We start from the raw sequence: 14,506 nt of genomic DNA on the forward strand, positions 1-14,506 counted from the left end.
CACCCATTTTTGATGAAGGCCTTAGTGGCCGAAAGCTATATTTGTGAATGTCTTTTTGTTGTGCCTATCTGCAATTCAGCATCTCCACTATATGATGAGTCGCAACTTCCCTTTTCATAAAATTGTTACATTCCATCCTTGATTTTCCATTGTTTAATGATCCTATAAATTAAAAAAAATTACTTATTGGTATTTTGTCATTGTTCACCCTTGAGTATTTATTGAACTGTCAATGTATAATATTGTCATTTCCTATAACATGAATTCAGTGCCAGATATTTTGTGTAAAGACTATTTCAAATACTCATGAGGACTGAAGCTGAAAGAGCTGATTTAAAACTAAGTAGGAAGTGAGGGATGAAGAAGTCATAGCTGTGGGAAAGATTATTCTAATGTTGTGCACAAATTTACCATTTTCATTTACTATGTCACATCCTGTGAAGGCACGAAATTTATAAACAAAACTTTTTATTATGGTTTCTGAAATGAAGTATGAGCCAGCAGTAAAATTGTCAGTCTTAACTCTTGCACATTACTTTCTGTAAATGAGAGAGCTCAATTTAATGAAGTGAACACCACTTGTACATCAGATAAGATATGTAAATTTTATAGTTATTTTTAAACTTTCAAAGAGAAATGCCTTTGAAAACTTATATACTATAATGTTGATTAAAATTTCCTTATTTCCCTTGAGTGAAACTCCTCAGGAAGCTGTATACAGTAAACTTAATGTAATATATTTTATTTCCTCTAGTAGTACAGTGAAATGCCTATACTAGTCTATTTCATCACCAGTTCATTACAATTTAGGATGTATGACTTTTGTTGCCTGGTAGAATATATGCCTCTGCAGGAACAAAACAGTATTATTAGATTAAGAACCAGAATATACTTCCTTGATGGTTATACTTAAGAAGCTGAATATCTGATTCTTCCAGTGTAGAATGTAACTTTTATGTATTTATGTAAACTCAATTAGTATCACACAAACGATGTGGAAATGTTGAGTACCAATCTATCCTTTTCATAACATTGTCAGTATTCCATCCTGGATTTTCCATAGTTACAAAGAATGATGGCTCAAATATATGAGGCTATAACCTGGAGGACAGAACTGTATCACAAACCAAATTGTAACATTATAAGAATGACAGCTACCTAAACCAAAGGCATGACACAAAAGAGCTAGGACTTCAGTAATCAATGGGCAAGGAGAAAAGTAAGTAGAAACAGGAATGAACTTGATATGTAAGTACCCTACTGATTGCAGACATGATGTTACTATATGTGTTGTTGTAATAGTATTCACAAGGCAACTGAACATCTTTATTAATGTTTGCATAAAAATATTTGTCAATTGAATCAACATGTGAATAAGTAGCTACAAACCATTTTTCTAGCACGTACATTATTATATTGGTATAACTGTGTTAGTACTGTCAACTTATAATATACTCAAATGTTTTTTAAGTCTTCAATTAGCAGCTATCAGATTACACACAAAATTATGATTAGTAAAGGACTACAGTAATTATCTCATGCTATATCTTATCACATTTACACTAGGTTTGGTTAAATTTGCAATTTCGCAATGTTTTCTCTTCACTTGTTTGATATTCAAAACTTTCTAGCAAAATGTCATGTGTGTTGTATGAATTTTTTTTCTGTAACCTCATTTTCTCTTTCAGGATAGAAAGTAACATTTGTTTTTAAGATACATGAAGATTCATTTCTCAGTACTAGTATTTTGCATACTTATTTGAAGATCGCTTTTGATAGTAGTGTGTATATTTAAATATATTTGCCACTCACCAAACAGAGGAATCAATATGTATGTCTTATAATGAAAAAATCGAGACTCTTCGTAAGATATTTTTAATCAAAATTTGGTCAAAATTCATTGAGGAAAATTGTGCTTTATTTTTGTCATAACACAGTCAGTTAATATATTTGTTTTTATCACATATCACTTTAACAAAAAAGTTTGCATTCAAAATTTCACAAGATGAAGTGTTCTACAATAAAGCTACTGAATGGCTACATTTTTTGGAGGCACTTGGTTCTTTAGAGTCACAACTTGTCATACATAATGTAGTGCCTCAAGAATTTTGGGGCAAATTCTAGACACACTTGTATTTCCACCATTTTGAACACGCGCTATTTTAAAGATGAATGTGTGAAAGTAGAACTGTGTCTACTGTGTGTACAGGACTGGCATGTATCGGGCGGTTGATTGGCGCAGGCAGGTATCCGCAGCACTCACCTCAGAAGTTACACACCCAGCACAAGAAGCAAGCGCACCATACTCTGTGACGGTGTGACGTCAGTCATTATTGAAAACAGTGGAAGGTTGTGGAAAGAAAAAGAAAAAACGCTTATCTTAATTATTCACTTATTTTTGTGAGGTCCAGATGGTGCACTAACTAGAACTTTGAAAGATTTATAGTACTGTATTTATGGTAAAGAATATGTAATAGTATCTAACAGGCTGGAAATTTTTGAACTTACAAAAAATAATTCCTGTATGTGAAAACTGTTATGTATTGTGAAAATATAGTGGGATTGAGTTCAAAGTATCTTGAGTGTACGGAGTTATTTTAAGAGTAGAGAAAATTTCTCCAAAACAGCATCTTATCTTTGGAGAAGAAGTGAGGCAGACCATTGCAGCCGGCTATCCTGAAAAAAAGATCGGCTGCACAACTACCCATATGCATACACACAATTAAACACAAAGACCAAACAGAAAAGATAATGTGAGAACTGTCAATGGTTATTTGAGGTGACAGTTCCACATCATATAGAGGTATGTACAGGGATAAATTAAGAGTATTCATGGTTATTATGATGGTATTACATTAGTATGTGTACATGGGAGAAGGAGATACACTTTGTGGTTCATTATGAACATGCTACATCGTATACTTAAGTGTACAGGAATATATTTGGATTGGATGTCAGTCTAACAACTATTCTGACAAATTGTAGGATAGTGGGGCAAGGAGATATTTCCAAGTGTGGTGTCTATTGGAAACATCGGACTGGAAGAGTAATGGAGGACTCTAAGGCGTTGAAGGAAGTATTGTAAAGTGAGTGTCAGGGGTAATGTAGAGTTTTAATTTTTCTAGGAGGTATTTTATTATAGTGTACATAAAGATGTATGCTAGGGCAATGAACTATGAAGCCTACTCAGGAAGGAGAAGGAGGGTGCACCCAGAATTTATTGAATGGAAAAAAGGGCAGATAGGCGGACCAAAAAGGGGCTGACCTATACTGCGCAGGCAGGGGCACCAAGAAGGGGATCGACCTGTACCATAGATTAGGAAGTTAAAAGGGGCATACCTACCAAAATGGAAGGAGAAAGGATACTCCTAGGATCAACCCATATAAGCTATAGCTACTGTTCCTAAAGGAAGGACAGTATTGTGACAGAAGTCACACAATTTGATAGAGATTATTCTGGTAAGTTTGACTTCTCTATTCTACTAGCCTTGTCAGGTTAACAAATGTCCAAGAAGGGAACACTTTTATTCTACCCAGAGTTCATCCAGATTACACAAAGTAATGATTAAGTACATACTGAGAAAAGGTAGTACAGGAAGTAAGAACAAAGCAACAGAATATTCATGAGTTATGTGTACGTGGAATTTACATTGGAAAGGGAACAGAAAGATTCTTGTCCTCAAAAATTTTAGATTTTTTAAAGAGCTAACTCCAGTATTGATAAAAAAATTTCAAGTTTTATAGTTGTAGAAGAAAGGGGAAAAGGGAGGTATATTAAATACACAATTGTTAAAGGAAATGTCATGCAAACTGATTGAAATGTAAATTAATGTTATATGTATGTCATATTGATGTACATAGAGAACATGTATAAAATATCACGTGTTCGAGCCACGATTTTGTGTGTGTGTGTGTGTGTGTGCGCGCGCGCACCATACTCCGTGACGGTGCGATGTCAGTCATTATTGAAAACAGTTGAAGGATGTTGAAAGAAAAAGAAGAGACACTTATCTTAATTATTCACTTACTTTCGTGAAGTCCAGATGGTGGACTAACTAGAACTTTGAAAGATTTATAGTACTGTATTTATGGTAAAGAATATGTAATAGTATCTGACAGGCCAGAAATTGTTGAACTTACAAAAAATTATTCCTGTCTGTGAAAACTGTTGTGTGTTGTGAAAATATAGTGGGATTGAGTTCAAAGTATCTCGAGTGTATGGAGTTATTTTAAGAGTAGAGAAACTTCCTCCCAAACAGCATCTTGTCTTCAGAGAAGAAGTGAGGCAGACCATCGCAGCCGGCTATCCTGAAAAGAAGATCGGCATAACAACTTCATGTAAGTTCAATAATCAAGGGAGTAGTGTGAGTCTTGCACAACAACACCACACTGTTCCCTCTAAGCACCAGAAACTGTTAGAATTAGCTATGCAGGACCTTCTGTGAGGGAGGTAATAGCAACAATCCTAGGTAGATTTTCTTTTTCCAGATCAATGCCGGTCTGTCTCCTTATGAATCATTAGACCTATTTTTGGTAATACTCATACAATTTGTGATTCTGGCAGTGGAGCTTGGTTGATCATTGCATTTATCCATTATTACTATTTATTTATCCTTTCTGATAATTATGAGAACATTCAGTATGCTTTTTATGCAAGAATAAGTGCACTATGAAAGCCTGTCATCCTGACACCATTTATGCTGAGTTTAATTAAAAATAAATAAAGCCATACATTTTGAAAGCAAAAATAATTTGAATGAAATAAATCATTGCATGAATACAAATTCAGTAGATTACTTTGTAATGTACCAAGAACATTTGTTTGGATCTAAATTTTCTAATAAATTTCTTTGGTGTAACATTATCTTTGAACTGATGACCATGCCAAAACAGCACACTTATGTCAGTCAGTTTTCTGCCATACATGAAATTGGTTTTTTGTGGTTGAAGGAGTCAGACATATTTAACTCAGAATGCTCCGAGTTGTAACAGTCAAAAGTTTTTTGAGAGTGAAGATAATTTTTTGTGGCTATTCTGTTTGTGGATCAACACAATAAACCATTGAGATAACAACCATAAATGTATTTCAGTCATATTAATTGAAAAACCCAGACCGTAATATTAGAAAGTATGTATTAATTGTCTCAGCCCCTGGAAAGTAGCAGCCGTCCACAAGGTAAGCAGAGATTTAGTTTTTTATGTACATGCCACTCAATGGGCTATTTTCATGCCGCAAAACATCGTTCATTTACTAAAGTTACACGCTACATATTTTGTCTATTATTGTCAGCAATATAGTTGTGCAGGATAATTCTAAGTTTTATGTAGCATTTCGTGCAAAAAGTCTGGGTAAGTTTCGAGACATATCACACAAAATAAGATCTTTGGTCTGTATTGACTGCATCTGCTTGAGCTGGAAGGCAGTTGAATTGCTTTGCAGACTCTTGTAGCTGTTTGTGGCTTGCACTGCAGTGCACTGTAATTTATTGTACAAGAGATGGCACCAGTCTTAAAGAAAAAAATCAAGAACTACATTTTCTGCCCCTCTTATGTGTCTTATGTCTGTTGTAAATTGACCAATGAACTCTAGCTGATGAAATTGTTCGGGGAACAACCCACCTTGAGTTTCTTAAAACCAGGCATAACTGGTTTATGATACATGCAGACCACAAATGGTCTGCCCTCTGTATAAGGGCCGAAGTGCTGCACAGTTTCATAGATGGTCAGTGACTCCATCATATGCACTCCAGTTGGTGTGCGCTTCTGACAGTTTCCAGGAGGAAAAATCTAAAAGTTTCCACACTTTTCAACATTTAGATGCATGGCTGCACCAGTAGCCTGCTTGCTAGCATCTATCACTACTGCTAATGGCACATTGTGGGCTGGGTGAAACAAGCGAACTGCTTCTTGAAAGCTGTATTTTACCTCTTCAAAGGCATGTCTGGTATCTGCTGTAGAACACATTGGCCCACTGTATTCTGCTTCTGGCAGATGTCAGCATTAGAACTTAATGATTGCTAGGAATCTTCTTACCTGCTGAAAAGCAGTTGGATGTGGAATATTTTTAATGACCTCTATCTTCTCCTTGCGTGGACAGATACTTGCCATAGAAACCGTATGACCAAGGAATGTTTAGGGACCGATGACCTCGCAGTTTGGTCCCTTCTCCTGCCTTATTTTAAACCATCCAAGCCACCAAGGAATGTTAAGTGCTTTTGGTGCAAAACATATTTTGTTTTATTTACTATCAAACTGTAGTTCTATATCCTGCTGAATATGTTTCTCATGTAGAGCTGTTGTCTGGGAAGATGCCAAAATATCATCTAGATAAAAAAAAAGAAAGAAAAACCCTCAGTCTCCATAGTGCTTCATCTACAAAATCCTGCCTGGTGACATTTTTTGGACCAAACAGCATTTGTAAAAAAGACCAAAAGGTGTTACACTGCAGGCCTTGGGATGTCTCCTCCTGGCACAGGAATCTGGTTATATGCTTTTTTACAGTCAGTCATGGTAAAAACTGTAACTCTGGCTAACACATTTGTGAAATTTGTTACATTAGGGACTGGGAGCAGTCAGGGGTGGTATGTGTGTTCAGTGTGTGGTAATCTCAGCAGGGCCTCCAGGTGCCATCTTTCTTCTTCATTAGATATAATGGTGATGTCAGTGATGCCCATGGACCATCAAATCCGCGTAAGATATGTGTTTGTAACGTTTCTTCAAATTCTGCTTTTGCCGTGGAAAAACAGTCAGGTGCCAATACCCACAGCTGTTGACAGACTGATTGGCCAGGTTTTGTCTTAAAATGGTTCACCATATTATGCAATACTTTACCAATGTGGCTGATAACTTCCTGTCGGGCCTTTGGTATAACATAATTATAGGGTGAGGTGGTGACATTTGTAGCACTTTTGCCTATTCTCTTGTGGCCACCTCACAGCCTATCTTGATCTGTGCTGTATGGTGGCTTATTCCGAGTTCTTAGTGATGAATGAAATCCACTCCCCATATTAGCTCAATAACATTTGCTAGAACAAATCTATACTGGAACTTTCAACTGAAACCCAAGTCAATAGTTACTTCATGTTCACCATATGTGTAATGAGTGAGCTGTTGGCTGCATTACGGTGGAGAGATGCATCCCCTGGTGCAACTTGGTTCTGATTGTATGGTAGTGTACTTACACCTCAACCCAAGTTGATGAGGAAGCAACAGTTTACATGCCTGTCCATCATATACAAATGGTATGAAAATGTAAACAAACATGCTCGATTTGCTGCTTGTGTGGCTGTAGTCTTGATTTATTACTGCTATGTGCTGTGTCTAGGTTAATTTTGGTTACGTCACTGACAGTGCTTCCAGGACTAATGATGGTTCCCTCATTTATGAGTTGGTGCTTTTGGGGAACAGCATGGCCTGCCGCAACTACTACAGGCTGCTGAGGCCATTTGGGAGTGCGCACGGAGATATGCACCTGCCGGCCTGACTACCAAGGTGCCTGTGGTCCCAGCACATGGAGGAACATTTCTCGCTGGCCGGGGTGGCCAAGCGGTTCTAGGCACTACAGTCTGGAACCGCGCGACCACTACGGTCACAGGTTCGAATCCTGCCTCGGGCATGGATGTGAGTGCTGTATTTTGGTTACTTAGGTTTAAGTAGTTCTAAGTTCTAGGGAACTGATTACCTCAGAAGTTAAGTCCCATAGTGCTCAGAGCCATTTGAATGATAACATTTCTCTTGTGCCATTTGGCCAACCACTTTGTTCTGCCAAAAGACTGAGTGACTGTCTACTTTGCCTGGTGTTGATCTGTTTGTTTACTGTCAGTGTCGAAAACTACTTCTGAAGTGCGTCCATTTCACTTTGCTTCGAAGCTGTTCATTAATATTCAGTTACTGCTCGTATCATATAGCACCAGTCTTACCTGAGCTGATTTAGTTAGTTGCTTGTATTACTGCCGAAATATTTGCCTGTTCTATCATAGCGTGAACTTTGTCTGCTAATGATTACAAAGACTTAATATCACCTTCCTCACACGTTTCCATGGAAGTCTTTACTGGTAATAGTAACAGTGTTAGCCAAACATGAGATAGAATTGCATACAACATTTCTTCTTCTTAAACTATGTTTCTAAGGTGGCGCCAGTAGTGCTTCTTAGGGGGCACCAGAATTATGATGGTATTCCATCACTGACACATTCAAAGTGGAATAACAGTCACATGCAAAAATAAGGTGTCCCTCAAATGGAGATATTGCTATTGTGATGACGACTTTAATGTAATGTCTGAAACCATTATAACTGCTCGGGCACCTAATTGTTAACTGCCGCAAATAATTTTATGTGATCACTAGTAAGAGCATTTTGTGCAACCCCTCATCTAACATTGCAATCCACAGTTCTGGTTTCTGCAGTAGGAATTTCAGAATTTGCTATTTGATTTGTGATGTGGAAACTGTGCCGATTTTGGTGGGTGAATTGCTTGTTATATTTACAGTCTGTCTCCTGCTTCTGGCAATAAAATATTGCATGTTTCAGTTTGAGTTTGGATATCACTAATCTGCTTTTGCAGATCTTCTTGTAGTCATAAAAACTGTTTTTTTCATTTTAACCCCTCTGAAGTCATGATGCAAAGTCACTGTTAGAATTTACAATGATTGGGGTTTTTGTGTTTCTTTGTATTTGGGGGATCACCAATTTATAGGATTCTTCCATATTACAAGGGGTAATACACAAATCACCCAATAAACTGACTGTATTTTTATGATTATGAAAAGATACTTTGACAGTGGAAAGTAAACAAGTAACTATCGCACAAAAACCAACAAAGAGAAAACATGACATCAGCATAGGTACGTTGGTACACCAAAGACCAACATATATGCTTTGGGTAATGATTAAAATTGTATATTCCTTGTTTCAGGTTAGCATGGAGAACTTGACAGAATTTTTTTTTTATCACTGCCACCACAGTGATCTATCCAACAGCTTCCCTGTTTTGGAATTTATGAGCACTGAGATGAAAACGGGGTGAAGCATTATCTTGTTAGCAGATGAAATATCAGTTTCTAAATGTGTCCTGTCCAGATATATCTACTTAAATAGTTTATTCTGTCAAGAAGAAGGGGCTGTGAACTTTAAACTACAAGATTTCACAGGGCATAGTAAATTTTGGCAGGTTGTGGACTTGCAACAGTGTAGTACAGGGATTTTCTGTGTCTCATATTCACACATATTATTTGTTCATGGTTTTTTCACAAAAAATGTCTTTTCTCACTAATGACAAGTTTTTCACAAAAAAACAATCTCTCTCATATGCTGTTCTGTAAGATCTCCCAAATGTTTGATTATTGTATGTTCATCAACTTCTGTAGAATGATCATTCACACATACTCAGTTGTTCCTTCAGTGCTGTCAACTGGCTCACTGGTTTACTCTTGGTATATGCAGCTTGTGGCTAACATTGCTGAATGAAATTAGCACTTGATGCATCTTTACGAGACTTTATCATTGCACTGTCGTAACAGACTAAGGCAAACATGAGCTTTTCAAGTGCTTCCTAACTTCTGTAATAAAATATGTACGAAGCTTGCCTGTATGACTGCAAAGTTCTGAGATATTATTCAAAAAGTAGCTACAGTACACTGCTGAAACCATGTCAATCACATATAATCACCCTGCACATACTGATCAAATGAACCTACAGCAAATGATGTAAGCATCTACTTTTCATCATGGTGCCCATCTGAAACTTAAATTTTGGTGCAATTAGTTAAAGCAGTGTTTTATAACAGCTTGAGCACTAAATAAATCTGGTAAAATATTTGTACCAAAATCTTGATTAAATCAGTGTTCTTCAATGTATGTAGCTCTTGTATCATAAAGTACTATTCATGGTAAAACAAAACAGATAAAAATACATTTGCAAACACTTTTGATTTATTTTTTTACAAGTCATAGTCCAATTTCTTCATGAAACACTGAAAAACATTAATACACATACTGCCTTCCAGCAAAAACTTTTCGCTTTTGCAGGCTAAAGTCAATCTTTTGTCTCTATTCCCAAAACCCATTCATTTGCAAACAAAACAAATTTCATGGCTGAATATTATTAATTTGTGGTATGAAAGGCTGTCATTATTTCATTATTACTGAGAGCCCCATATCCTGCAACTGCCTAATACACAGTTTCTCAGGAATTATTACTGTTACATACTAGTCTCTGCCAACCATGTGGGTTTCTTTTGGTCTGTCAATTCTATAGATGCATTCAGCCACAGAAAAATAACCCAGATACTCCACTGTGTCAGGCTCTGTGTCTATGTGGTAGTGTCCACCTTCTCCATGATGACTGAAGCTATGAAAATGTTGCACTCGTAAATCTAAACCCTGGAAAAAAAATACACATATTAACATATTGTAAAAAACTCTCTCTCTCTCTCTCTCTCTCTCTCTCTCTCTCTCTCTCTCTCTCTCTCTCTCTCTCTCTCTCTGCTCAAAAAATGTTTTTCACTGCCATTATATATTGTATAGCTTTTTTCAGTGGAAATCTCACTCACCTATGTAATGAAGTAGAAGTAAACCTGAATTCTTAGTACAGTCCAGTAGAAAAAAATGTGTCTCCAACTGTGGATGGGACAATGTGTATTATGAACAATATTTATATCTCTAAATGCCCTGAAGGCTCATGTCAAGCTGAGACCATACACGCATCATCACTTTATTCCAAGAAGGGTTGTCAGACTGGGAAGCTGACAGCTGAATTGGCGTACACCACAGCAACATCATTTGAACATACAACCATTACTGTCAGACATAAAATGTTAAAATATCTGTCTCGCACAGGTTGACCATTGGCAACAACACCATGGCATCAGGTACTCTTCACTGAAGAGTGAAAGGTTTATCTAATGCTAGACAATCATCATAGAAGAGTGCAAACGTACCAATGCCTGCCTCAGGCACAATGCCCTGAGAGTTTAGCAGGGGGGGGGGGGGGGGGGGGGGGGGGTGTCAGTCATGTTTTGGCCTGGTACACTGGATGCCTCGCATCAATATGGAAAGTAATTTGAGCAGCTGTGCAGAATTGGGACAGGACAGTTCATCATCCAGGGGACAAGAATCAACCAAATGAAATGGCCTATGGTCTCTGCTGACACACAAACTCGATTGATCATGTCTGAGACTAGTTTAAACTTGCAGTCTGTCATCACAGAAACACCACTCATAAACTTTATGATGAACTCAGGAGGGCCACCAATGAAGAGTGCAAGAGGCTGAAACAGTAACATCTCAGCCTTCTTTTCAATCTCTTGCTGCCCTTGAATCTCAGTCCAAACATGTTCATATATATGCATCTGGTGCAAAAATATTTTGAGATGAGTTTATACAAACTTACAACATTTAAAATTCCACTCTATAATAAAATTTGAGTGTCACTATAGAATTGTGATAGTTCTGTTTAAATGATAAAATGTTACTCATATAAAAACTTAGTACTACAGTCAATTTGGTGGAAGTTGCATCATCATGAAGGGAATAAATGACATGGGACTGAAAGCAGGACTGACAAAAAAATAGCTAGAAATACGGACTGAAGAATAGTTGCGTCTTCTGAATAGTCATGTTAGTTGTATCTACGAGATGTTTAGAGGAGTGCTGAAGGTAGTGTATCAATGATACCAAGCAGTAACTGTTGCAAGTGAAACTGTTATGCAAGCCAGGGAACTCAACAAATTCACATTATTAAATCTTCTTAATGATAAATAGCTGGTCAATATTAATCTGACTATTGTATTATAAAATAACAGTCCACAATAATCATATTGCTACTGCAGTGGTGAATACGTCTGCAGGAAGTACATAAAAAAGGGACGAGTCTTAACAATGTATCACAGGCACATGACAATGGACAGCTGATCCTTGTGGTACTTATGGGAATTTCTACTCATCTGTTGGTACAATATTTAGAAAATTTGGCAAGTATGCCACTATCTGCCAGCACAATTGTATGGCTCGTGCTAGTTGAACTACGAGCACTTATTCACTCATGAAGTATATACTTGACGTGACACTGAAGATGCTTCTAGCTACAGTGAACCCATTAAAGCACACAACTTCCATCCCAATCTTTGTCGAAAAATCTTGCCAAGAACCCATTAAAGCTACAGTCCTACATGTAATCACTAAGTGAGTTGAAGGCTTCTATACCCATTGACTACTTTGCTGTGGCAATAAAAGACACCAAAAGGAAAGCTGTAATTTTAAATTTCATATTTATGAAATTATTCACCTACATCTATACAATGCAAACCATCATGAGGTGCAAGGCAGAGGATACATTCCACTGTACCAGTTATTGGTGTTTCTTCCTGTCCCATTCATGTACGGAGCATGGGAAGAATGATTGTTCCAATGCCTCTATGTGTGCAGTAATTATTCTAATCTTATCTTCACAATCACCTTGTGACTGATACAAAGGAGGTTGTAGTACATTCCACAGTCATCATTTAAAGGCAGTTCTTGAAACTTTGTTAATGGATTTTCTTGGGATAGTTTACATCTGTCTTCAAGAGTCTTCCAGTTCCGTTCCTTCAGTATGGATTAAACAAACTTGTGACATTTGTGCTGCCCTGTTCTGTGTACATTAAATATCCCCTGTTAGGCTTACCTGGTATGGATCCCACACACTTGAGCAATGTTCTGGAAATGGTCACATGACTGACTTGTAAGCAATCTCCTTTATAAATTGACTGTACTTCCTTCCCCAGTATTCTACCAACATTCCTATGTCTACCAACTGCTTTACCCATGACTAAATCTATGTGACCATTCCATTTCATGTCCCTACAAAGTGTTACACCCAGGCATTTGAGTTGGCAAATTCCATGTGTGACTCATTGATATTATAGTCATAGGATACTACTTTTTTTTTCGTTTTGTGAAGGACAAAATTTTACATTTCTGAACATTTAAAGCAAGTTGCCAGTCTCTCTACTACTTTGAAATCTTATAAATATCTGATTGAACATTTATGCAGCTTCTTTCTGATATTACTTCATTACAGGTAAATACATCATTTGCAAAAAGCCTGGTTTTACTATTAATACTGTCTGCTAGGTCATGAACAGCAAGGGCCACAACACACTTCCCTAGGGCACACACAAAGTTTCTTCTACATTTGATGAAGACTCTTCATCCAAGAAACCATGTCGCATCCTTCCTTCCAAAAAGTCCTCAATCTTGTCACAAATTTCACTTGACGCCACATATGATTGTATTTTTGACTATAAGGATAGGTGTGGTACTGAGTCAAATGCTTTTCAGATATCAAGAAATATAACATGTAGCTAACTGCCTTGATCCAAAGCTTTCAGTATGTCACTTGAGAAAGTGTAAGTTGGTTTTCACATGATTGATGTTTTCAAAATCCATGCTGGTTGGCATTGAGGAGGTCATTCTGTTCAAGACACCTCAGAATGTTTGAGCTCAGTATATGTTCTAAGATTCTGCAACAAATCAGTGTCAAGGATATTGGATAGTAGTCTTATTGATCAATTCTACTACCCTTCTTGTAGACAGGTGTGACCTGCGCTTTTTTCCAAGAATTTGGCAGCATTTTTCATTTGAGGGATCTATGATAGATTATAGTTACAAGGATAAGGATAATACAGAAATGCAGTTGTCTAACCACTGCACAGTCTCATGTATGGAGGACATTGTATGAGGCATCCCTGGTGTAGAGAAGCAACAAATAGATTCACCAGGTCCAGATGGAATCCCAATTCATTTTTACAGAGAGTACTGTACAGCATTGTGACTGCATCAAGTCCCAAAAGACAGATAAATAAAATCGGTAAAGAAATGGACCTGCAACATTACTGACCAATATCCTTAACATTGGACTACTGCAGACTTCTTGAATGTATCTTAATCAAACATTATTACATTCCATTCTACACTGAGCTTATCCTAAGTTTCAATATAATAAACTTCTTGAGACACAAAAGCTTCTGTCCACAAATCAGCATAGATTTAAAAAGCGTTGCTCATGCAAAACTCAGCTTGTCCTTTTCTCACATGATATCTTGTGGAATGATGGATGAAGGACTACAGGCGCATTCCATATTCCTAGATTTTCAGAAAGTGTTTGACACAGTGCCCCACTGCAGACTGTTAATGAAGGTCTGAACATATAAAACAGATTCCCAGATATGTGAGTGGTGTGAACATTTTTTAAATAATAGAATCAAATGGATAGGTTAAAGTTAGATATAGTGGGAATTAGTGAAGTTTGGAGGCAGGAGGAACAAGACTTCTGGTCAGGTGAATACAGGGTTATAAACACAAAATCAAATAGGGGCAATGCAGGAGTAGGTTTAATAATGAATAAAAAAATAGGAGTGCGGGTAAGCTACTGCAATCAGCATAGTGAAAGAATTATTGTGGCCAAGACACAAAGCCCACCCCTACTACAGTAGCACAACTTTATATGCCAACTAGCTCCGCAGATG

The 14,506-nt window shown here is 37.2% G+C and overlaps 1 protein-coding gene across 4 annotated transcripts in view; it reads right to left on the reverse strand.

Moving 5' to 3' along the window:
- Positions 1 to 9,910: 9,910 nt before the first annotated feature.
- LOC126088364 (ester hydrolase C11orf54 homolog) overlaps positions 9,911 to 14,506 on the reverse strand; it is a 140,757-nt gene continuing 136,161 nt past the window's right edge. For all 4 annotated transcript variants that reach the window (XM_049906521.1, XM_049906513.1, XM_049906505.1 and 1 more), the window contains exon 8: positions 9,911 to 10,382. In XM_049906521.1, the coding sequence (XP_049762478.1) occupies positions 10,209 to 10,382 (174 nt within the window). In that variant the 3' untranslated portion in view covers positions 9,911 to 10,208. The remainder of the gene's footprint in view (positions 10,383 to 14,506) is intronic.

The sequence above is a fragment of the Schistocerca cancellata genome, chromosome 1, assembly GCF_023864275.1.
Source record: "Schistocerca cancellata isolate TAMUIC-IGC-003103 chromosome 1, iqSchCanc2.1, whole genome shotgun sequence".
Lineage (NCBI taxonomy): Eukaryota > Metazoa > Arthropoda > Insecta > Orthoptera > Acrididae > Schistocerca > Schistocerca cancellata.